Below are 24,000 nucleotides of genomic sequence, written 5' to 3'. Positions count from 1 at the left end.
TTCATTATACATTGTTTTACTTGTCCCAAAAATCCGGATGCTTTCTCAATTTCCTTTCACCTTCTAGCTCATCCCCTGACCAACTGAACATCAGTTTTGAGTCGGCTTTGGTCTAAGACTTGACGAACCCTGACCAACTGACCATCAAACTTGCTTCGTCAAGTCGTCCATTTCTTGCCTATCCCATTGCTTTTCATGCACCAACTCTTGAATTATAGCCTTAGAATGATCCGTTTCAGTGCTTTTACCAATGATATATTAGATGCATGCTGTTCTTCAAGATTCCAGATACGATTGAGTACTTGTAATTCTCTAGATGTGTTAAGACCCCAATTTGACTCACCCTTCCTTCCCTTATATGGTGCGACCTACAAAGATCAAAGGTTATCTGAGATTTCAATCTACCAAAAGGAGATATTGGGTAAATTAGCTTCTGAGTCTATGCAAGTCAATTTTGCACCGCCTTCTCAATCGTCAACTCTTGGTATGAACACGATTAAAAAGTCACATTCAATAGACTACAAAAAGAAAGAGAAAAAAAAAAAAGGAAAAAAAAGAAAAAAGAATACCTGCAGCTCAATCAATGTTTCACGCTTAAGATCTTGCCGTTTAGCTGGATCGATAGAATCAATGATCTCGCAGCAAACGTTCAACTTACTGATAAACAGATTCTGCTTCTGTGGATTTGAAACCTCTTTGAAAGACAGATGAGGCTCCACTACCTCTGCTCCAGCTGAAATGCTTGCTGGGCAAACAACTGAAGACACCCGTTTGACAACATTTAATTTGCTTGCAAGAGAACTCCCACCAATTGTTCATTGGAAACCACTGCCCAAATTAGGACTATTGTTGCCAGAATCACTTCCAGTGGAATCTAGTGACAGATTTTGGCTTGCGAGGTGAATTTGCTCAGAATTTGCTTAAGCATGGTGGAGTCCTACACAATCAGCGAACATTTAAAACGGATCAATTTTACAGGCGCAATCAAGTCAATACATTAATGAGAAGAAGAGAAAATGGTCAGCTTAAAAATTGCTAATTACAACAGGATTTCAGGATTCTACTTTATCTACAACTTTCCATAACATTGACCTCTAATATCCCTTAGGCATATCAGCTAGGAAATAATCCATATATGTGGAGTGGACTCCAAACACAGTAGCTACCATGTCCAACAAAACGATCTAAACTAAGATAGTTAAAACCAATCTAAAGAATTTAACTGCAGAAGCTTGAGGGGGACTCCAAACACAGTAGCTACCATGTCCAACAAAACGATCTAAACTAAGATAGTTAAAACCAAACTAAGATAGTTAAATCCATATATGTGGAGTGGACTCCAAACACAGTAGCTACCATGTCCAACAAAACGATCTAAACTAAGATAGTTAAAACCAATCTAAAGAATTTAACTGCAGAAGCAGTCAAGGAGCAAGAAGAACGCTACTTAGCAAATTCATCCTTTCCGCTTGTATAAAGGAAGAGTACTACACCCACAAAGTGTTGGTCCATTCATTCTAATATAAACAACATGCCACTCTATATCAGAAAGAACATACTCATATAAACAAACCTGGCAGGCAGCAAGAGTACTACACTCACAAAGGTGTTGGTCCATTCATTCTATGAACAAAATTGGCCAGCATCTTCAAATTCCAAGATCAAACCCTAAAAAATAACACACTAATCAGAATTCCCAGAAATAACACAAAAAGCAAATCAACAATTACTCGAATATCAATGCCATAAAGAAAATGAATGCAAAAATTTCTTCAATTTAGGTGTGGCATCCAAAACCACCTGGAGAATTGAACCCCAAGGTGCCACACCTGGAGAATTGAACCCCAAGGGAACTCAAACAATCAATCAAAAAACTTCAAATTCCAATTCTAGGGTTTTCTGAATATGTCCTAGAAAGCAAATAATATCGCACACAAATTTGGGACAGAAGTAAAGTTTTCTAGGAGTTAAAGGAAGTTTCTGATTCAGTCCACTCAACTCCAGTATTACCTGGGAGCAGGAACTTACTGCTAAGTCACTTCTTCTTCCTCTAGTCCCTTCGCTCTCTCTCTCTCTCTTTGTGCAGAGGAAAGAAGTAGACCCTGTATCTCACCATAATGTCTACCTCTATATTTCTGCAGAGCAAGGCCACGCCAACAGTAATCGGTGGCAGGAGAAGCAAACTGGTGGTGGCTCCGTAGATCAACAGGTGGACTGTGTAATTTCGTTGAACATAATCGGTGCCACAAAAATTGAACAGCTGGAGGGACAGTTTACCAGGCAAGAGAGGGGTAGAATGGTCGCGTCACTATTCATTTTGTTTGTCGTTTTGCCTTTTGCGTTTTAGTATAGTTATAATTACTTTTTTTTTTTTTTTTGGCTAAAGCAGCTAGGTGAGGGAAGAATCAAGACCTCCCTCACATCCTAAATTTTATTAGAAAAAGGAAAAATTACAAGGAATAGGAACTAAGATAAAACCTCCACAAAACAATAAAATAATAATAATAATAATAAATAAATAAACAACAACAACAACACACCAACTCATCTCATTAATGAACTAATACACAGTGATACATAAATTAGGTCCAATCATTTGACGGTTCCATGCTCATAAAGGGAGCCTATAGACTATTAACTAACACATAGTAAATAGGTAGAGTAAACTAGACTCGATGACGCTCACTAAATCCTAGAAGCATAACTCCCTAACAAAGTGGGGAATTATTGTAATAAAAATGACTAAACTAAAATACTAAAGGCCCAGGGAAACAACTTCCCAGCCCAAATTTCCAGCCCCAAAGAGACAAAATGCCCAACTCCAGGCCCAGTAGGATTGGCATGTCCCGAACCCAGGCTCCATCTCTTGCACCTACCAGACGCTTGTACAGCTTCGGTGTACCGCCGACCACGCCGCCACAACCTCCGCGACCCGTACTGCCACAACCCCCTTCGCCTCAACCCAAGCAGACCGGGCTCACGCTGTTGCGAAGTCAGCGCTGCCCCGATGCAGCTCACGACGGTCCTCCCCACAATCCAAGCATTACTCCAATCGTACCACCGTGATCTAAAAAAAACGTCGCCAAGATCCCGCCGAGCCACCCTGCCAATACCTCGAGCAAAACATAGTCTCCCATGAACTCTCTCGAGCAATAGTATCAGTCACCCATCCGGCAGCAGACTGCAAACATTAGTGAGGCCAGAGACCAGCCAAGATGTCATGGCGCCGCCGAACATGTCAGATATCACGGAAAACGAAAAGATTCGGCCTTAAGGTTTCGTTTATGAAGTTTGTAGTAAATATCAATTTTTAGGATAAGTTGAACTGAATTTACTCAAACTATTTATTTCTTAATTACGTACAATTTTTGAGATTGTAACTTTTTATTCTACTGTATGTGGTGCTTAAATATAACTACAGAAATAAAATCAGAAAACATAAAACATGCCCGATCGACACAAACACAACACAAGTTTATGAATTGGCCGGCGTGGCCAAAGTATCTAACTGGTCCCATTAATTTGTACGGCTTAACATTATAAAACATTAAAGGATTGAACACAAAATGGTCCCAACTATCATTTTAGTTATTAATTTTTTTTTTGGACGAGTAATAGTTATTAATAAGTCGAGGCAAAACATGATCTCATTGTGCAAAGTGGTCACAACTGTGTTTTTAGACCACGCATCCTATATCCCCTGATTATAAATTTAAATACTATCTGTCCTCACCAAACTGCACTACAGTCTAGACCAACCTGGTCCTTTTTAAATCCTCGATCGTCAAATTTACGGTATTTTGTAGTTAAATATTTTAATCATTACAAGACATGTGTATACAATATTTTCAGAGTCTACCAAATTTATATTATTACCGAGCTAATTTATTATTTTTCGAGTTGGTCCACTGTTAAACAAAACATATTATTCTCTCTCAAAAGTCTCAAATAAGAATGTAAATCAGTTGAGTTGGGACGACTGCCAATATGATCAAGCTCAGCTTAGTGTGTTTATTAACAAGCTAGAGTTCAGCTCAAGCTCCGCTCAGCTTAATTCATTTTTTTCCAAGCAAAATCTCAGCTCAATTGTGAAGCAAGTTCAAGCTTCTGTACAAGCTTATCTTGTTTTTTTTCGAAGACAAATCAAATTTGTAAAAAACGATTATGAATTCAAACTATATGGAGCCGATTTTCGGTTAACTCAACAAAACTGTAAAATATACTATTCTATTGTCACTTAGATAATAATTTCAATTTTGTCTTTGTAACGTACTATATCTATATGTTAGTTTTGTTTCATATACTATGAAATCATAATTTCCTCCACGGTAAATATATTTCGGACATTAGTTTATCACGTGGCAAGATGGGAGGGAAAGAAACCTGATCGGATCCGGTCAGACAAACCCGACACGCGTAGCACGTGGACCCTCTGATCCAGCGCGCCAACCCCTTTCTTCTCCCTCCTCACTCTCCTCCTCCTCCCAGCTCCCTCCTCGTCTATAAAACAACGCGTCCAAAACCCTCGCTTTTCCATCGAAGCCACTTTAACAAACCCCCCGAATTATGTACACATATTCACTCTCAACCTAACCCCTTCACCCTTTCCCTTTGTTTTCTCATCCCATTTCTCTATCTTCATGGACGTTCGCCGGCGACCCCCACTACCTCCCCGCGCCTTCGGCGGCGAACCCATGAAGCAGCACCAGAGAAATCACCCCAAGGCCTCCGACGCGCTACCGTTGCCGCTGTACTTGACCAACGGCTTGTTCTTCACGCTCTTCTTCACCGTCGCTTACTTCCTCCTCCACCGCTGGCGCGAGAAGATCCGCACCTCCATTCCCCTCCACGTCGTCACGCTCTCCGAGATCGCCGCCCTCTTCTCCCTCTTCGCCTCCGTCATCTACCTCCTCGGCTTCTTCGGCATTGACTTCGTCCAGTCCTTCGTCGCCCCCCGCGCTCCCCACGACCCCTGGAACGACGTCGTCAAGGCGCGGCGCCCCCGAAACGATGTCGTAAGGCGGCCACGCCCCAGAAACGACGTCGTAAAGAGGTCGCAGTTAGTGCCGCAGCGCTGCGACACTAACTCTCCTCCTCCTTCTTTTTCGGTACGGCCCGAGCAGGTGGACGAGGAGATAATTAATTCCGTAGTGTCCGGAGAGACGCTGTCGCACACTCTGGAGTCGAATCTCGGGGACTGCCGGAGAGCCGCCGCCATACGGCGGGAGGCCCTGCAGCGAAGGACGAGTCGTTCGCTGGAGGGACTCCCCTTGGAAGGCTTCGATTACGACTCTATACTCGGACAGTGCTGCGAGATGCCGATTGGGTATGTGCAGATTCCGGTGGGAGTCGCCGGACCTCTGCTGCTCGACGGCGAGGAGCTCACTATCCCAATGGCGACCACCGAGGGCTGCCTCGTCGCCAGCACCAACCGAGGCTGCAAGGCCATTTACGCTTCCGGTGGGGCCCACAGCGTCATTCTCAAGGACGGCATGACCAGAGCTCCGGTCGTGAGGTTCAACTCCGCCTTCAGAGCCGCCGAGCTCAAGTTCTTCCTGGAGGACCCGGAAAACTTCGATTCTGTTGCCATCGTTTTCAACAGGTTTTTTTTTTTTTCCTAACACAACCGGTGTCTTTCCATATTTTACTATTAATCCATGTGAATTATGGGTTTTTGACGGTAGAAATGTTAATATTTTTTTTACAGATCTAGTAGATTTGCAAAGCTTCAGGAGATCAAATGCGCGGTTGCAGGCAAGAATCTGTTCATGAGGTTCACATGCAGCACTGGAGATGCGATGGGGATGAACATGGTCTCCAAAGGGGTCCAAAATGTGTTGGATTTTCTCCAGAGTGACTTCCCCGACATGGATGTTATCGGCATCTCCGGTAAGAGTTAGATTTCTTTGTTTTAATCACCCGAAATTAATCGTATACGGCTTTCGCTGTTCCGCCATGAGTTATATATATGAACAAAAGGCATACAAGAATTGAAATACCTTGTTAATGACGTAGGAGCTAGTAGTAGTAGTAGTAAGAATTCAACTTCATTCCCTGCTCTAAAGTCTACTCCAAGGAATGATTTAGTAGGAAAATTCTATGTTGGATTTGACGGGTTCCCTTTTTAACTACTAGGATATAGATTCTAATTTACAATAGATTCTGCTACTTGTACAGAATGAAATCTTTGGATTTCCGTATACGACAGTCAATGGTATTTAGTTGTTTCCGGTTCACATCACTCTCTCTTAAGTTACATGCCACTTCTGTCGTAAGTATCATTTTCCCAATATGCTTTGGCTTGATGATCTGATGTGCGACTTATATACCAACTATCAATTTTGCCGGGTTTAGTAATTAGTACAGCCGATAGGTTTGTTGATTTAGTAAACTATCTCCGTGTTGCAGGGAATTTCTGCTCAGACAAGAAACCGGCAGCGGTGAATTGGATAGAAGGGCGAGGCAAATCAGTAGTGTGCGAGACTGTGATCAATGAAGAAGTGGTGAGGAAGGTACTGAAGACCAATGTAGCTGCCTTGGTGGAGCTCAACATGCTTAAAAACCTTACCGGGTCTGCAATGGCCGGTGCTCTTGGCGGGTTCAATGCCCACGCCAGCAACATTGTCAGCGCAGTGTACATAGCTACCGGCCAGGACCCTGCTCAGAATGTGGAGAGCTCTCACTGCATTACCATGATGGAGGCCATAAACGATGGAAAGGACCTACATGTCTCGGTCACCATGCCTTCCATTGAGGTACAAAACAAAACAACTAACTAAAGCTAATTCTTACCGCTTTCTTTTGGGGGTATATATATTTGCACAGTGAATTTGTCATTTTCTCCCTCTAATGATTCATAGTAGTAGCTGGAATGTGGACAAAAAGGGTTGGTCACCATATGCAATAAACATGACTCATTTCACAGATTTTGTTGTTTTGTGAAAACACTGGTGCCATTTTTTCACTTTGAGATCCTCACTCAGTCAAATATATGCTTTTAAAAACTTTCAGGTGGGAACGGTTGGAGGTGGAACACAACTAGCATCACAGTCAGCCTGCCTGAACTTACTGGGAGTTAAGGGTGCCAGCAAGGACTCTCCTGGTTCAAACTCAAGGAAACTAGCCACCATTGTTGCAGGTTCTGTTCTAGCAGGAGAGCTCTCTCTCATGTCAGCCCTTGCAGCAGGTCAGCTAGTTAACAGTCACTTGAAATACAACAGGTCTAGTAAGGATGTGTCAAAACTTGCCTGCTAAAGATGGAAAGAAGAATAAAGTAAAAACCCCCAAAGGAAAGAAAAAAATAAATAATAAAAGATTGAGATGTAGAAAGACTTCAATAACATCACAAACGGACACTGTGATGGGGTATGTCACATGTGTTGGGGAGGAAGCTTTACCAGAGAGTGCACATGGCTGGGAAGGAAAGTCAAAAGAAAGAAAGATGTACGTTAGAAAGGGCAATGAGGGCCTCTATGGAATAGTGTCAGTAGTCTTTTGCCAAGATGTATTGAAAAGATTGCAAATTGAGAAGTGGAGTAGGTGGAGGAACAAGGGGCTTTACCCAAGTATCTAATCTTTGATCTGTCTGGTGTTAATTTGTTGTCTTCTAGTTTGTAATTTTAGGGATTTAAAATTAAAGCATTTATCAGAAAGGGGTTTTTGTCCTTCGGCGTTGTACATTATTTTTATTTTTATCTCACTATCAGGTTGGATTCTTGTTTTTCTTGCTGCTTAAGTGGGACTACTTACTTGCCTTTGTTATAACCCAACCTGGAAACTGTTCTTTGATCTGTGATATTTTGAGTACCGGTCCCCTATGAACAACAACCTCTCTAGTCTCTATGATTTGGGGTTTTCAACTACAGGAATAGGCAGGCAAGGCACTCATTGTGAGACAAACCAATTCTCGTGTGAAATTGACAGTTTCAATTGTAAACCACTCGAATCCAAAGTCCGATGTTTGAGTTTACAGTTACCCCCTATGTAGTAGCAAAATTGAAGGCCGCTGCCTCTATGAGACTAATGATGACATTTGGCGAATTGTCTCAAAGAAATTAATGCTGGGTGACACAACCAACCAACCAACGTGCATCTTCATCTGCCTTCGAACCTGCATCACGAGTCGAGTTGGTATCCAAGACAATCAAGTCTCTTCTAGGACATGGGGTCATTTACTTCAACTGGATTTGGACGATGGGAGCTTCCACGTCTACGTCTTATAATTAAGTTTCACAATAAATACTCCCCCATGGCAAATGATGGGTTCTGGCAGCTTAGATTCAGCCATACGTAAACATATATATAACATAGTCGACATAGACCTACAAAGCAGATCAAACATTCTTAATTCGTGTTAAGCAAATTAAGGCATGCAATTACAACACGAATCCAGCTACAAGAGTTGGGTTGGGTGGAGAACTAACTTTATCGACGCATCGAGATAGGGACAGTTTTCACAGGATTTGAGTCGACCTCTTGCCCAAAAACAAAAGCAAGAACATAACCAACAGCAAATAGGGCAGATTCAAGGGTCCACGGTGGATTGAACAAATCGACCCGTAAAAGTATATATATATATATATGTCAAAATGGGGGACAGCTCGATTTCGCAGGCCACAACAACAAAGAGAGAGAAAATATCTGATGCTTTTGTGGCGATGGAGATTGACAGCTTCTTCAGCGTAGTGAGTATATATGTAGTTGATGAAAATGACGGGAAATAAGAAAAAGACAAAAAATAACAAAAGAAATGATACGCCGTCTGTGGGAATCGAACCCACGACCACGTGGTTAAAAGCCACGCGCTCTACCAGCTGAGCTAAGACGGCTGATCGATCATTTTACACTTCTTTTCATTCATAACTGAGACTTGGTATGGAAGTATAATGTCGGTAGTAACAGTTCAAATTATGATGGTCCATGACAGCAACGGAGGCCCATATCATACATGGAAATACGAGAACCTGCTAAATTGGGTCCATCCTTCTTCAGTGAATAATGCCTTTTTGGACTTCATTTGGGTCCATTATTGCTTCTTCAATGAATAATCCATCTAACCTACAAAATTAGACAATTTTTTTTAATTTTTTAAAATGAGGTTTAGAACTCAACCTAACTGGGAAGCTCAGCCCCACCTCCGATAATATTATTATTAACTGAAGGATGATTGTACAATAAGGGGGACATATTACCTAAATCTCAAGTACTAGTATAAGAATCCTCATAGAGTGCATTATGGATAATTACAGGACTACAAGAGCTTCATTCAGGCACGGACACAAGGGTGTGCTAAGGTATGCTGCAGCACACCCCAAGATTTTGGGGGAAAAAGTTGTATACCGAAGTAGCTCCAGACTTTCGCTTCTGGACGTCCACAGAGCTAGTTTGGGGGGAAGAAAAGTCAACATATACATAATTAATATATGTATAATTAACACTCTTGAAAGAACCTTCTTGTTCCCACTGTTGTTCATCACCCATAGTTTTGGTTCTTCTATAATTAATATATCATTTTCTCTCTTTCTCTATCCTCTCTGTGCTCTCGTCCTCACAACCTTTTCACCCTTTCTCTGTTCTGCGTTTCTCAAGCTCAGAGCCTCAGACTCTCACCTCTCTCTACCAAGTCACTCTTATCTCCTCTCCTCAATAATCTGCTCTCATCTCTCAACCTTATTCAGGTATTAGTATTACACTTTAACTTCTCTTCTATAATGAAATTTTTTTACGAAATTAGAATGTAATTTAGGTTAGAATTTGAGTATTTCTAGATTTCTTGATGTAAGCAATCAAATCTATTGATTTCTAGAAAAAGATATTGAATTTGTATTATTAATACCCAAATACCCAATTGCTCATGATAGTGGCAATTTCTTTATTGTGTTGATTGTTTGAGAGTTAAGTTGATTATACTTTTGATTGGGTGTTTTTTAGCTTTTGAGTAAGTTAAATTTGTTTTCCCTTGTGGTGGGGAGGGATGTGGTTGCCTGGTGGGGTGCCCGGGTGTGCTCCTTGTATATTTGAGTTTGACTTAAGTTTGTAATTTATACATGGCCAGCAACTTAAGATGGGTTGTTTTCATGTTTTCTTTTTTCTAGGTTTTGTTTTTAATGACAGATCAACCTCAAAATCCTAAGCCACGAAAAGTTCAGAAGAAAGTAAATTCATATTTTCTGAAAAATGATGTTGTTATGGGTGATATTCCAAGTTCGGTTGTGGAAGAACCTTCTTGTTCTGTACGAGTTGAGTCTCATGAAATTGATGTTAATCACATTGAACGTGATCCGGGAAAACGCCCTGCAATCTCGTCATATCCTATTAATGAGCGTGATGAAGTTCAAAGAAAATATATGAGTTTTATGCTTCAAGTAACCGAAGAGCACAACTTAAGTAGTTGAATTTGTATTGACATTGAATATTTAACTTTGAATTGCTTCAATTTTCTATTGTTAGATTTGGGTGACAAAATGCATCTTGTGGATCATATTTTGACAAGTGTTATGCAATTGAGATATTCTATCAAAACAAAGTAAACTCTGCCAAATTTTTTAGAATAATTTTTCTTGCCAGCATAAGGTAAATTTAGCACACCTCAAATTTAATTCCTGGTTCCGTGCCTGGCTTCATTAAACTTTGCTTCTAATAAAGGGCAAGGCAATATCTGTTTGTTTTGATGCAATTGCAGGAATAAACTATTTACTTACACAATATGTTGATTTTTTGTAGAAATAATCTTTGAAATTGATTTAAAAGTCAAATAGTTCAAATTTTAGATCTACATTGCCAACAATATACAAATGAAAGAGAGTTCGGTGATAGAGACTGATTAGACCTGAGTTTTTTCTAGAGTCTACTTCAGTTGGGAAGTCTTTGTAAAAGTTCAAATGTATGCAAGCAAAAGTTCTTGAGAAGTTTTAGGGCAACATTGAAATATTTGGAATATTCCTTGCTTCCAGATGGGGCGGATGACTAAGTGTTGGCTGTTTGCAGTTAAGTGTCAGCATTGATGTTCCTGGGAAAGATACGTATCATTTTCAGCCTCGCCAGAGAGAAGAATGGAATTGTCCTAGGCATATTCAGAAGGGAGACATTGGATTAATGTAGCAAGAGTTTTAGGGTTCTTATTTTGATTATAAATTTTGGATTGATTGATTGTAAATAAGAAATTGGGGAATTTTTGGTGAAATATGATATGGTGTTTGGTATATTTGCATAGAGGTGTTGATGAATGGTTCATGTTTGTGATGGGATGATTATGTTTTTACTAAATCATGAACCTAATGATCAACAAAACAATTAAGGCAAAATAATCTCTCATGTCCAATTTGGTCATTCCACAAACAAAAAGCACAAACCAGTTTGAGTTTAGCAAACACTTTGCCACTGCTTTTACCACTGACATCACTTATAAAAGCCAATTTACCAAACACTCAGCTGTTTTGCTTTTCAGCCACTTATTATCAGAAATAAGCAGAAGCCAGCTTTTCTGATAAGTACAGCCATACCAAACATAGCCTAAATGTTTAAATGCAGAAACAGGAAAGAAGGTAATGCCAAGTGAATGGCCAAAATGGTACACACCATTATCATTATGAAAAGTTGAAAACAAGAATCTGATATACCATGCACAAAGCACAAATGCTGAAAGTAGTGAAAACTCAAGGCATTCAAACAAACATATGCGGATGTATAAGGTGGCAAATGTCATAACATGAGTTTAGTCATCTGCGAACTTATGAACGAGTTCAACAATTGGATTGTCAAGCTAAATGCAATAATGATGACTGCAAATATCCCTAAATCTTTCCTATCCTTTTCTTGCAACCAAATGACGGATAGTTAATGGCTCCTTCCACATAAGAGTTTTTCTTCACCCTGACACTCATTAAACTTTGCTTCTAATCGAACAGCTGCTCTTATATCCTTCGCCAATCTCAGGTAGTCAATCGGTCTTACCCTCCTGTGATCCAATCTCTTGCAAGTAATGTTCTGCTTCCAGAGCTGCCATGCACCCTGCATCATTATAGAACGAAAGAAATTAAGTCATACAGGTTATAAAGACTAGAACATCCGACAATGGAGTTAAAACACAATTTTGAATTTACAAAAAAAAATACATCTAGCGTCATATGGTTGCTCATCTATCAGAGTGAAATATAATGAAAGTCATGAACAATATAATAAAAGGTCAGTTGGATCAAATTATGCAGAACATATGTAGCAGGCAGGCAGCCACTGAAATCCGACTTCAAGTGTAACTATAAGAGTTCATCTTTTACTGTGGACTTGCAGCACAAACAACTCAGGTATATGAACAACCATGAGGCTAACTTGACCCCATGCACTTGAGCCTAGCTCAAACTCAAGCTTAATCTGATAAGGAATTAAATTCATTTACAAGATGGCTTCAAAAATGGGTAGGGTGAATTCAATTTCATGGTATTCAAATCTGGAGACAGTGGAGAGTTCACCTCATTTATAAACCTACTTTAGATAAATTCATATACAAGATGGCTTCAAAAATGGGTAGGGTGAATTCAATTTCATGGTATTCAAATCTGGAGACAGTGAAGAGTTCACCTCATTTATAAACCTACTTTAGATAAATTCATATACAAGATGGCTCCAAAAATGGGTAGGGTGAATTCAATTTATAAACCTACTTTAGACAGGCATCATGCGTGGTTCAGTTCAAGTTCAAGGAGAGTGTTGAGTTTAAAGTCAGCTAGTCTGCATAGCCTAGACTGCTACTTACTATATGGTTCAGCTTAAGGAGAGGAGGGGGTGGCTTGAGTCAGAGCTTGAAGTCAGCTACTGTCCTCGACTTTGTTATTCAGTCAATGCATATTGATCATGAATAGCGAAGCCCTTCTACGCTCCTAGATTGCGGCATTATCTAGTATGAGTAAGAAACTAAACAACAATGCCCTTGCAGATACAATTGATCTTTTAATAACCTTTGGGTCAAAAACATAACTTATATGTACACCATGTCAGAAAGGTACCCACATGACCTTAGCAATCATATATACATAAGCAATATGTACCAAACAGCCTCCAGTCCATCATGGAAAGGAAGGAATGAAGTGCCCCCTAAGTTATCTTAATCAAAAGGATAGAATAAGAACAATGCAGGAATATGTTATCTTGTGAAACAACCTTACAAGAAGACTATCTAAATTATTAATCATACAAAAATATTGTTTGAATGTGTGTAACAGTTTGGCAACACCAACATATCCCAGTGGACAGTGGTAAGTGAACATTTTGTTACGAAAGCACATTTATGCTGATTTGAGTTATAGCTCTAAGCCACCAAGCAATCCAAACAGGGCATCATAAAGTATACATTTCTAATCTTAAGCAGCAGTCTTCAGCAAAGTTAAGGATCAAGAGGAGGAGCTACTTACCAGTCCCGGCAGCAGTAACAGCCTGCCTATACTTCTTATCCTGCACATCTCCGGCAGCAAAAACTCCACGAACGCTAGTCTCCGTCGTGCCTGGCTTGGTCTTAACATACCCATCAGGATGAAGCTCCAATTGCCCATCCAAGAACTTAGTCGCAGGCTCGTGACCAATTGCAAAGAAGAGCCCCGAAACCTTCAAGTCAGACACTTCTCCGGTCACAACATTCTTGACCTTCAAACCTGCAAGAGGGCCCTTCTCTCCTTCCCCATAAGCCTCCACCACCTCCGAATTCCAAAGCACTTTGATCTTAGGGTTACTGAGAGCCCTGTTCTGCATAATCTTCGAAGCCCTAAAGGTGTCCCTCCTGTGGATTATGTTAACCTCAGACCCGTACTTTGTGAGAAACGTGGCCTCCTCCATAGCCGAGTCACCTCCTCCGATCACCGCCAAGGGTTTGTTCCTGAAAATCGGAGCAGCTCCGTCGCAGACAGCGCACGCCGAAATCCCTCGGTTCCAGAAGCCTCCCTTGCCCTCGCCGGAGCCAGGGAACACGAGCCGCTTCGCGACGGCGCCGGTCGCGACTATTACGGTGTCGGCCTGAACGGTTTTCGCATCAGTATAGACCTTAAACGGCGTCGTCGAGAAATCGACCTTGGAAACAGTCTCGGTGAAGATCTGAGTACCGAACCGGACCGACTGGCTCCGGCAGCGGTCCATGAGCTCCATGCCGAGAATCCCTTCCGGAAACCCCGGGAAGTTCTCGACGTCGGAGGTGGTGGTGAGCTGGCCGCCGGGAGCAATATCATTGGCCATCCATCCCTCAAAGAGAATCGGCTTCAGCTCGGCCCGGGCCGCGTATATCGCCGCCGTGTGCGCCGCCGGCCCGCTGCCGATGATGCAGACCTTGGTTTTCAGGGCTTGGAGTTCGTCCATGGCGGAAGCCACCTTGGGCGCGGTGGCGAAAGATTTTGAAGAAGAAGAAGAAGAAGAAGAATTGAACGAAGCGGCGGCGCTTCGAGCTTTTTTGAGTAGACTGCGCAACTTGTTTGGGCCTGAGAACCTCATTTTACTCTGAAATCTCGGGTATAAAAAGGCCCGAATTCTCGCCCCGGACGCGTTTTATGTGTTAAAAATCAAAACGGGTTTTTGCTGTCTGCTTGATAGGGATGGAAAAAACGCTAAGGCTATAAGAATACACGTTACTGTTGAGTTGACTATATATATTATATAGGGATTTGTTTTTTTATGCACCCAAGAGGGCAAGAGATGGGATGAACAATTACTTGCTAACCAAGACTGTGCTTGTCTTATGATCAAGGTAAGAAACCCTGTTCTTGTTTGGTAAAGAAGGTAACATTGTTCTTTGCTTTTGGTACTTAAACCAATTTGGGCTGAGAAGCCGCGAAGTATCCATTGAGGGTGGATATTTTAGCACCGAAAACCGCTTCAAATTATTGAAATTTTACTGTTGAAAGCCAACTCGAATCATTGAAACCGCACCGTTGATTTCGGTTTGGTTCGACTATGAGGGCTTTGGTTGTCTAAACTGAATTTAGCCTTAACTTTATTCTTGTTTGGTAAAGAAATAGCTTCGTTACTTAACCCAACCCTACATAAAGGCTTTATGGTCGCCTTGATTGTAAATGAAAGAATTTTTATTACTTATAAACTTATACATGTGTCAATTTTTTATTGGTTGATTGGACAAAATTGTCAATCTGACTCTCGATTGGAGAGTCTACATTAACTTAGGCCGAAAGCTAAAAGCTCAATACAACAACGTCCCCTTCAAAAATTAAATAAAAGTGAACAACAATGTTCACGGATTAATGTCTAAACAATTTTACGATTTTTGATATTGTCGATTGGCAAAAAGTTGCAAACGTTACTATTAGACTTATTAATTTATAAAGGGAAAACGATGCAACTCATGTCTACATCAATTTCTAATATCAATTTCAATGGGGCCTTCTTCCTCATGAATTTAACTTGTTGACAAATTCTATTTAAAGTTTTCAACGATCTTTTCAGCTCAGCGGTCTAAACTAATGACTTGTGGGTAGCTAATGCCACATTACCACTAGACTACCAAGGAGACAGCTCATCCTTAATATAAACGACTGCATGCTGATTGGGCCGCTGGCCTTGTCCAACCAGCAAGATCCTACAATTGGCCCAAAGAAAGTGATGTTCAGTTGACTATCTTTTAGTTTTTTCCATTTTCCAAAATCGAAAGTATAAAATAAAAAAATAATGAAAACAAAAAAGTCGTGAAATAGGCTAAATCAAACAACAACTAGCTCGCGGGAAAAGGGTACCATCAATTTATTTTATTTGTCAACCATTTTATTCAAATAAATGTTATCTAGGCTTTAGGCTCAAATGGTCATGCATTTGGTTTCTTGGACGTATAACGTCACCTCCTGTATCCATAGTTCAAACTTTTCCAAAATTTTAAAAGTGTGAAATATCTCTTTCCTCCATTTGGCGCGCTTAATGCAAAATGAACTCTAACACCATTTGAGTAGTTGGAATATTAGAGTCAAAGTTCTCGCACAAATAAGTTATTATCATTTAGAGAGCAGGGCCGGTCTTAAGTTTTTCAAGGCCTTGGGCGAAAAATATATATACATCAATAAAATGAAATGAAAAAAAGAAGTCTTCAATAATTGAGATCTCTAAAGAGAAGCCAAACACCAATTAATCTACTAAACTTTGAATGTAAATACTTGAGCATAGAACAATAAAACGTGGAATCAACTTTGCTTCTTTTTTTTTTTCCTTTTCTGCTCGAGATTGACTTAGAACTCCAACTTCCAATTGCACCTAATATTGAAAATTGAAAACGAATTAGCTATCAACAGAACCCAGAAATCAAGTAACCCAAAATCAAAATTGAAAAACACCTAATACGTATTTTGATTTGTACCTCAGCCTACATTGATGGAAACCCGAAGAATTCGTATGAACACCGTAGAAGAACATAAGCATAGAGAGGAGAAAGAGTGGTGATGATAAATGATGAGAAGAAATTGAAGGATTGAACAACCATTGAAACTAGGGCTGCCACTTGGTTTGGTAATTACCAAACTGACCGAATACCAACCGATGTTTTAGGTTTGGTACACCGACTTTTTGGTAACCGAGACCGATAAAATCGAAATCGAAAATTACCGAAAAAGTTGGTTTGGTTTTGGTAAATACTGAATCTACCGATTATCTAAATATTAGATTTATATACTGCAGTTTTCAATACACATACATGTATATTAAGAAATAAACATAAAAACTGTTATAATAGTATGAATATTACTACATATACTACATTAATAGTACATGTATTTTAAGTAACCTAGTCAAAGATGGTTAAATAACCTAGTTTTAGTGAAAATTGCTAAAACTTGATGTCATATATACAAAAGAAAGCTATAATTAGTAGATGAATACAACGTTTATGACTATAAAATTCAAAAACCTAGTTTTGTTCATTCTAATTTATATTATAAAGAATTAGTTGTTCTAAAGTTGGTAATACCGAAAACCGAAATACTGAATTTGGTAGATATAATTAAAAACCAAAAATTTTGGTTGGTAATTGGTAGCTCAGTTTTGAAACCAAAAGATTTGGTTTTAAAGTTGGTAATACCTATAACCGATTCGAACCGACCGAGTGACAACCCTAATTGAAACCAATTTAACGAGAATTTGCTTGATTTCAAGGTTTGGGAGAGAGTAAGAGACGCTGGAATAATGGCATCGTGCGTGCAATTGGAAAAAGAAAGAAGAAAAGATGCTGAAATAATTGCGTCTAAAAATCTGCAATTTTTTTTTAATGTTCCTTACTTATTTATATATATAATTATATATATATATATATATATATATATATATATATATTAAATCTTATTTTTAAAATCTTGTGCCCCCTCTTTGTTGTGCCCTGTGCGGTCGCCAATGCTGCCCAGCAGTAAGGCTGACCCTGTTAGAGAGTAACCTATATCATCATGCCTATAGCAAGTGGCGGATTCAGAAACTTTTCTCATAATGGACAAGGCTAAAATTGAACGGTCATTCAATATCAAAAGAATATTACTCTCATAGGTGAAGATCAATTAAAATTCATTGATCACAATATATATATATATATATAAAATTTACAAATAAATATTATTGATTAGAATTCAAAAAAAATCTCTAAAAAAGAAAAATTAATCAGTGAAACTCTATCGAAATGATGAACATCTATCAGCTTCAATTGATTCATTAATCAAAATAAGAAAATGAATTTGATTAAATGAATTGATGGAGGGTCCCTGCCCACTTGGAAGGAAGAAAAATAAAAATCAATAGCAAATCAGCAATAGGAGTGCAAAAAACACCAATAGTCAATGAGTTATGACCCGTTCGACACTTAACTCACTGACTTAAAAATATCACTTAACTCACTCACAATATTTACCATTATTTTATACTTAACTCACTGACGTTAAATCTCCTGTTAGAAACCGTTAAAGTTGAGGGTATATTTATCTAAACACTAAAATGTACATTTCCAACTTGAAAAATAATTTTTTTCTAAGGAAAAAAAATAGTCACTTTGGTATGACCAGCTCGGCACCATTGATAGACTTTTCAAAAATGTTACTTAATCACTCATATTTACCATTATCTTACACTTAACTCACTGTTGTTAATGTTACAGTCTACTCTCGTTTAACATCTATTGTGTCGTATGATCTAGCCGTCTTCTCTGCTAGGGTTTCTCATTGAAACTTTTCTTCGACAAAATACCCAAACTTTCAACCTAGATCTCATGTCAGATTCTACTGCTCTCATGGCCGCTCTCAACCCTTCGGACTCTGCTAGTGTAACGTTGGGCTCGGCTGGAATGGCGGTTTTGCAAGACAACCATTGGTATATGGTTTGCCACTTGCTTGGTCCAAAAGCTAGGTTTCCTGGCTTCAAAGGCACTATCCCCTCAATCTGGCGCATCAAATCTCTCATCTCTATCCAATCAGCGTCAAGGCTACCGAAGATCGTTTCTTGTTCCAGTTTGATAGGGAAGCCAATAGGAATCGGGCTCTCTATGGTGGGCCTTGGTTCTATAGGAATACAATGCTGGTGGTTGGTGCTTATGATGGTGTTGGCTCGGTGGAGGCTATTCCCTTGTGGAAAATGGAGACTTGGGTAGTGATTAAGGGGTTGCCTGTTGCGCTCAGAAACAAGGCAGCCTTAACGCTGATTGGATCTTCGATTGGTCAGGTGATTCACTTCGATTAGTCGGCGTTCCGGCGAAAGGAGGATCGAGGAGCAGCGGATTCGGTTAATTTTTGATACTCGAATATGCATGAGAACCTGGATGCTCTTCGAGTTCTTTGCTTCGATTGAACCTGAGATTACACTGATTTATGAGAAAGTGAAAGGCTTTTGCAGGGATTGTGGATTGTTTGAACACGATGCTACGGGCTGTGATGGCTTCCTGGTGAAAGAAAAGGAGGAACTGCTACGCATGGCGTCGGCGGTAGTGTTGGCTGGTTTGTCACTGGATGTCTGTAAACTGAAGTTGGATTCCACTACACCGGGCGGGCTAATGATGGTTGTGGACGAGACTAATGCAAGCATGGATATGGTTCTACCTCAGGGTGCAGTGTTGAATGGTGACGTGAATGGCTGTGTGGAAGGCCATGCGTCATTGGGAGGTGAAGGAACGTCTAATTCCTTTAAGGCTGGCTTGTCTATTTGTTATGAACAAGTTCTAGCCAATATTGGTGATACAAGCTTTTTCAAAAACTGGGCTTTTTTGGTGCCATCCAATCTGACCAAGATTGCACCTTTGCAAGTTCAGCCTGCCACAAGGAACGTGTTGAGAAAGACAAGACCGGTGATGGAGGCTTCTATTGCTATCCCAGTGGATTCTAAGCGTAAGGCTTCTCTTAAGCTCAGTAAGACTGGTAAGAAGTACTTGGCTCTACCAGCACCTGCACTAAAAGTTGATGAAAATATTACTCTGATGTTGCATCATAAGAATGGGAAAATAGTGGTTTCTTTGAGGAAGAAAAAGTTAGGGCGTCCTCAGGGAAGTAAAAATAAACCCAAAGCTGTCCGGGTTTTGGAGATGGAGGTGCAAGAGAAAAAACCTAGAAAATGGAAGAGCCATGTCGATGACTCTGGTGAATCTGGTGTTGTTGCTAGCTTGAATGACACTGACTTTGCTGAAGTTGAAGAACTTGAGAAGAAGGAAGGAATGGAGGGGGTGCCTGCCTTCACCTCCTCTGCCCAATGCTATTTAATCTTGTTAAAAGGTCGCAAAGATTGGATTCTCTAAGGATCATTTTACATTGAACTCACTATCATTAAATCTCTCGTTAAAAACCGTTAAAGTTGTGGGTATATTTGTCTAAACACTAAATTGTACATTTCCAACTTGAATTTTTTTTTTCTGAAAAAAAAAAAAAAAGATAGATTTTTTTGTTTTCAAATTAAAATTCAATTTAAAAAAAAAATCCTTTTATATTAGAAATTATCAGAAAGCTATAAAAAAATTTGAAAAAGAAATCTAATAACTTTCTTCAAAAAATTTATTTATTTAATTTTAATTTTTTAAAAATATTTATATGTAATTTAATGAAAATGACCATCTTCTTACAAATTTTTAACAACACAATAGATGTCAGTAGACGGAAGTGAGTTATGTGAAAAGCGGATATTAAAGTGAGTGAGTTAAGTGATATTTTTTAAAAGTCAGTAAGTTAAGTGTCGAACAGGTCATAACTCAGTGACTTTTGGTGATATTTTCCATTATGAGACAAACAAATTGTGCTTTTAAATTTATTCTTTCTTATAGTTTTGTTTTCAAACAGTCCAAAATGACCTTGTTTTGTTTAATGAAACTATTCCTAAATGGCATTGTTTGGAGGATCTCTTTTATAAAAAAAGAATCAGAGCATCTTCTTCTTCCTCAACGTTGTTCTTCCTTTTTGCCTCATTTCTACCATTTTTATAGACCCAGAGGTCTTTTTTGCCTTAAGCTTCTTAACCATCTCAAAAGATCGAGGTTGGGCGACTGTCAAATCTCGTCACCCCTGAATCCGCCCTTGCCTATAGCATCAGCGAACCACCAGCCTTGGGCTAACAACGACACTTCTTAACCCATGCTTCAACTTCCAAAAATTTTTAAGTGTCATATCCTTTTAAGAATTATGTGCTATAACTAAGTAGTATATCTTTTGTTAAAAAAAAAAAAGAAAAAAAAAAAAGACATGCAATACTCCATAAGCTAACTTTAAAAAACCTAACCTTTTTTGACCTGTAGTTTATTATTGTAAGAATTCTTTCCAGAAAATAAAGAGATAGAAGTTCAGAATCCAATTAATTAATCGAAAGGGGTGATGTATATATTAGGTGGTAAAAACAAACTACATAATCTGCATTTAAACCTACTACGAACCTTCCCAAGATAGCCGCCCAGGCCAAATCCCACTATCCTTTTAATCATGCAGAAAAATAAATAAAAGTTCTACCAATTCTCATACTCGATCATCAAATCTGTATACACAAAATTCTCCAAGAATAAAATCATTTTCTTGCGAAAGAAACATAGGAAATTAAAGACAAAAGCCTAGAAAATTAGACCCCATATTTGAATGACCACTACTGGGTTGTTTTACTTTTCTGATCCACAGAAATAGAAGACCTCTTGATGAACTCCAAGCAATCAGCAATGGCTTCTGCATAGAAAGAATTCGACCTTCCATATGATCTCAATCTTCCACAATCAACTCGACTACCCTTGTTTTGTAACTTCTTTCTGACCAAACCTCTTCTACTGCTGCTTCCATTAGAACTTGTAGTACTAGCTCTTCTCATGCATGAACATCTCCATCTGCTCAAGAACTTGAAGAAGCACAAGAACCTCGTGCGCAGTCTGGAGACCGAAAATCTTCTTGGGTTTAGCCTGAATCCTCTGTTTGCCCTAACATTCCCAACTCTGTTGTAGCTCATGTGACCCATGAAGAACCCAGTGAAACCCTGGAGGCAGAAACCAACTAGCTAGTATAAAAGCTCTGCTCGTTCTGGAGGGTGTATCATATAAATAGGGTTGAAGAAGGACTTTTTGGGTGGTGAGGCTATGATTGGTTTGGAATCAATGGAAGGAAGGGACTTGGAAATCGATCAATATATTTGTGGTGTTTGTTTAATGGAGTGATTGTAAGGTTAATAGACCGCATTGTCAATGACATAGGTGTGGACAGTGGAATTATATGTTTAGGTGTAGACTGGTTTATTTATACATTTGATTAAGCACGCAATTAGGGCAGGTATGATTTGGAATAATTGGCTTGGTGGGACTAAATTAGGGAAAAAGAAAAACCAAAGGGGTTTCTTTTCAAATTAGGTGACTAAAGCAGCTCAAAAGTATTGGACCAAAGTTGATTTGTATGAGTGTAAAGTTCAAAGTCCAGGTACGTTGGTGACTTGTGGGATGTCTTTTTTCTAGTAGACTGGCTAACTTCATCAATGGACTTGTTGGTGATCAACTTCTCAAAGTTTTCGGGAGGGAAAAATATATAACCCGTGTTTCAATGTTGAAACTACATTAATTCACATCCCAGCATAGCCAGACTAATCACTGCACCGCAGACGCACGAACCATTGGGTGTTTTAACTAACCCAGGTCCCTCAAATCTGCTGGCCACGGGATGGAGCTGGGATTCGAACTCTAGACCTGGGGGTTCCAGACTAGGCAGCTCGACCAACACACCACACCACGTGGTTAGCAATATATGTTATTCCCGACCACTTGATGTTAAAAATTAATATAACTTTCATGTAATCGATGGATGAGAAACATTTAAGATCATAACTGCATACCAAAAACCTAAAATTGTAAAACTCGAGCATATGAACCAACATTGCAACATGACTTAAAATATAGAGACCAAAAGTATCAATGTCCTTAATATATGGAAATTAGAGCATCTCCAACAGTGATATCTATCTTTATATATAGCTAAAATTAAGATATAACTAGTTAAATATTGAGTTATGCTCCAGTAGAGTACCTAAATTTTAAGTTAAATTTAAGTTTTAGTTAAATTCTCTCTCCTCTCTAGGGTTTTTTAGCTAAAGTTAAATTTAAGGGCTAAATACTGTTTAGTACCCTGTGGTTTGTGCCCAACATCAATTCAGTCCCTTGACTTTCAATTTCATCAAAAACACCCCTGCATTACTATATCTCGTTTAATAGGTCCTTCCGTTATCATTCCGTCAACAGCAACCGTTAACTCGCTGACATGGCATGCCACGTCAGCTCCTGTGGGCCCATCTCTAAGGCAAAATTCCCAAATTGTCCATGCCTCCATTCTAACCCATAAATCCTATTACAGCCCTCACTGTTCACCTCTCTCTCTCTCTCCATCACGATTTCATTCACAACTAGAAAAGGTCATGGATAACCTGGCCTCCAACGACGGCGACGGAAGGGAGAGCTTCCCAAAGGGACATGCCCTCGCCGCCATGATCGCTGAGGGAGGTGCAAGCGCGCTGGGTTCGGTTGACGAGGCCGATCAAGCTCTCCAATCTGGCCATGGTGGGATCGAATCGGAGTGATGGAGATCTGAGAGATTCACTCCCCGACCGCGGTCGAAGTAGCACTGGCGCCGGTAGCTTCCTCGCGGCGGCGTGAAGCGGAGCCCGGTTCTCCCTTCTCCAAACTAGCAGCGACGATGGCAGGACGAAGCCCAAAAACTTCTTGGATTTTCCGACATATTTTCCGACTCCGGCCACGGATGGACGCTAGACTGGTAGCGGTAGCTTCATCTTGGCGAGGTGAAGAAGCTTATGGTACCTGCTTGTCCATCTGTCAACTTGGGACAGAGAATCGAAGAGGAGAAGATGTTTGAGTTTTCCGGCGAATTTCCGGAGGTGGAACCAATTTGATCGAGCCCTCCTGCTTCTCCTTGAGGGCGGGGGTGTTCAGGCTCAAGTGTGGCTGGGAATGAGAGAGAGACATCCAAAGACTTGATCATTTTGGTATCCAAAGACTTGATCTCTTTGATTTAATTCTTGATTCCGGATTTTTGTTTCTTGTTTCTACTTTGTGGGTGTTTTGAATTGGAATACCCTTTTGGATTTTGCTGGGTTTTTTTGTTTGTTTGAACTTCTCTAATTCATGGTGTTAGTTTGGTGTTAATTGTGTTCTTTCATCTTACTCTATTGGAGCTTAATATTACTAGAATATGGTGAACTGAATTTGATGGGAATTTGGTGAGGATCATGTCCCCGTCGAACCAGGCTAACCAGGTTTGATGGAAAGATTCCAGAGTGTGGAGCGAGGAGAGGCCGACGGAGGAGACGGCGGAGTGGGGTAAGTTGCGGCGGTGTCCGGCGAGGTAGTTGCGGTGAGGAGGGTGAGAAGGCAGACGGTGGAGAGAGGGGTTAGAATGGAGGCATGGACAATTTGGAAATTTTGCCTTAGAGATGGGCCCACGGGAGTTGACGTGGCATGCCATGTCAGCGAGTTAACTGCTGCTGTTGACGGAGTGATAACGGAAGGACCTATTAAACGAGATATAGTAATGCAGGGGTGTTTTTGAT

At 39.9% G+C, this 24,000-nt stretch overlaps 2 protein-coding genes, 1 long non-coding RNA gene and 1 other non-coding gene across 4 annotated transcripts; 1 reads left to right on the top strand and 3 right to left on the bottom strand.

Moving 5' to 3' along the window:
* Positions 1–241: 241 nt before the first annotated feature.
* On the bottom strand, positions 242–1,726 carry LOC133715074 (uncharacterized). The gene is made up of 3 exons (XR_009848936.1): positions 1,574–1,726; positions 570–937; positions 242–368 (listed from the first exon to the last, which is right to left on the bottom strand). It is a non-coding gene; the product is annotated as an uncharacterized LOC133715074 (long non-coding RNA).
* Positions 1,727–4,511: 2,785 nt separating this feature from the next.
* Positions 4,512–7,720, top strand: LOC133715064 (3-hydroxy-3-methylglutaryl-coenzyme A reductase 1-like). The gene is made up of 4 exons (XM_062141380.1): positions 4,512–5,602; positions 5,708–5,889; positions 6,409–6,755; positions 7,012–7,720. The coding sequence occupies exons 1-4, from the start codon at positions 4,641–4,643 to the stop codon at positions 7,252–7,254; spliced, it is 1,734 nt and encodes a 577-aa protein (XP_061997364.1). The 5' UTR covers positions 4,512–4,640; the 3' UTR covers positions 7,255–7,720.
* Positions 7,721–8,755: 1,035 nt separating this feature from the next.
* TRNAK-UUU (transfer RNA lysine (anticodon UUU)) lies at positions 8,756–8,828 on the bottom strand. The gene has a single exon. It is a non-coding gene; the product is annotated as a tRNA-Lys (tRNA).
* A 2,834-nt stretch (positions 8,829–11,662) lies between these two features.
* Positions 11,663–14,495, bottom strand: LOC133715058 (thioredoxin reductase NTRB-like). Its single transcript, XM_062141372.1, has 2 exons — positions 13,407–14,495; positions 11,663–12,009 (listed from the first exon to the last, which is right to left on the bottom strand). Exons 1-2 carry the CDS (start codon positions 14,467–14,469, stop codon positions 11,939–11,941), a joined length of 1,134 nt encoding a protein of 377 aa, XP_061997356.1. The 5' UTR covers positions 14,470–14,495; the 3' UTR covers positions 11,663–11,938.
* Positions 14,496–24,000: the final 9,505 nt, after the last annotated feature.

Source organism: Rosa rugosa, chromosome 1 (genome assembly GCF_958449725.1).
Source record: "Rosa rugosa chromosome 1, drRosRugo1.1, whole genome shotgun sequence".
Lineage (NCBI taxonomy): Eukaryota > Viridiplantae > Streptophyta > Magnoliopsida > Rosales > Rosaceae > Rosa > Rosa rugosa.
The sequence above is the reverse complement of the archived record's forward strand: the minus strand, read 5'-3'. Positions and strand labels throughout refer to the sequence as shown.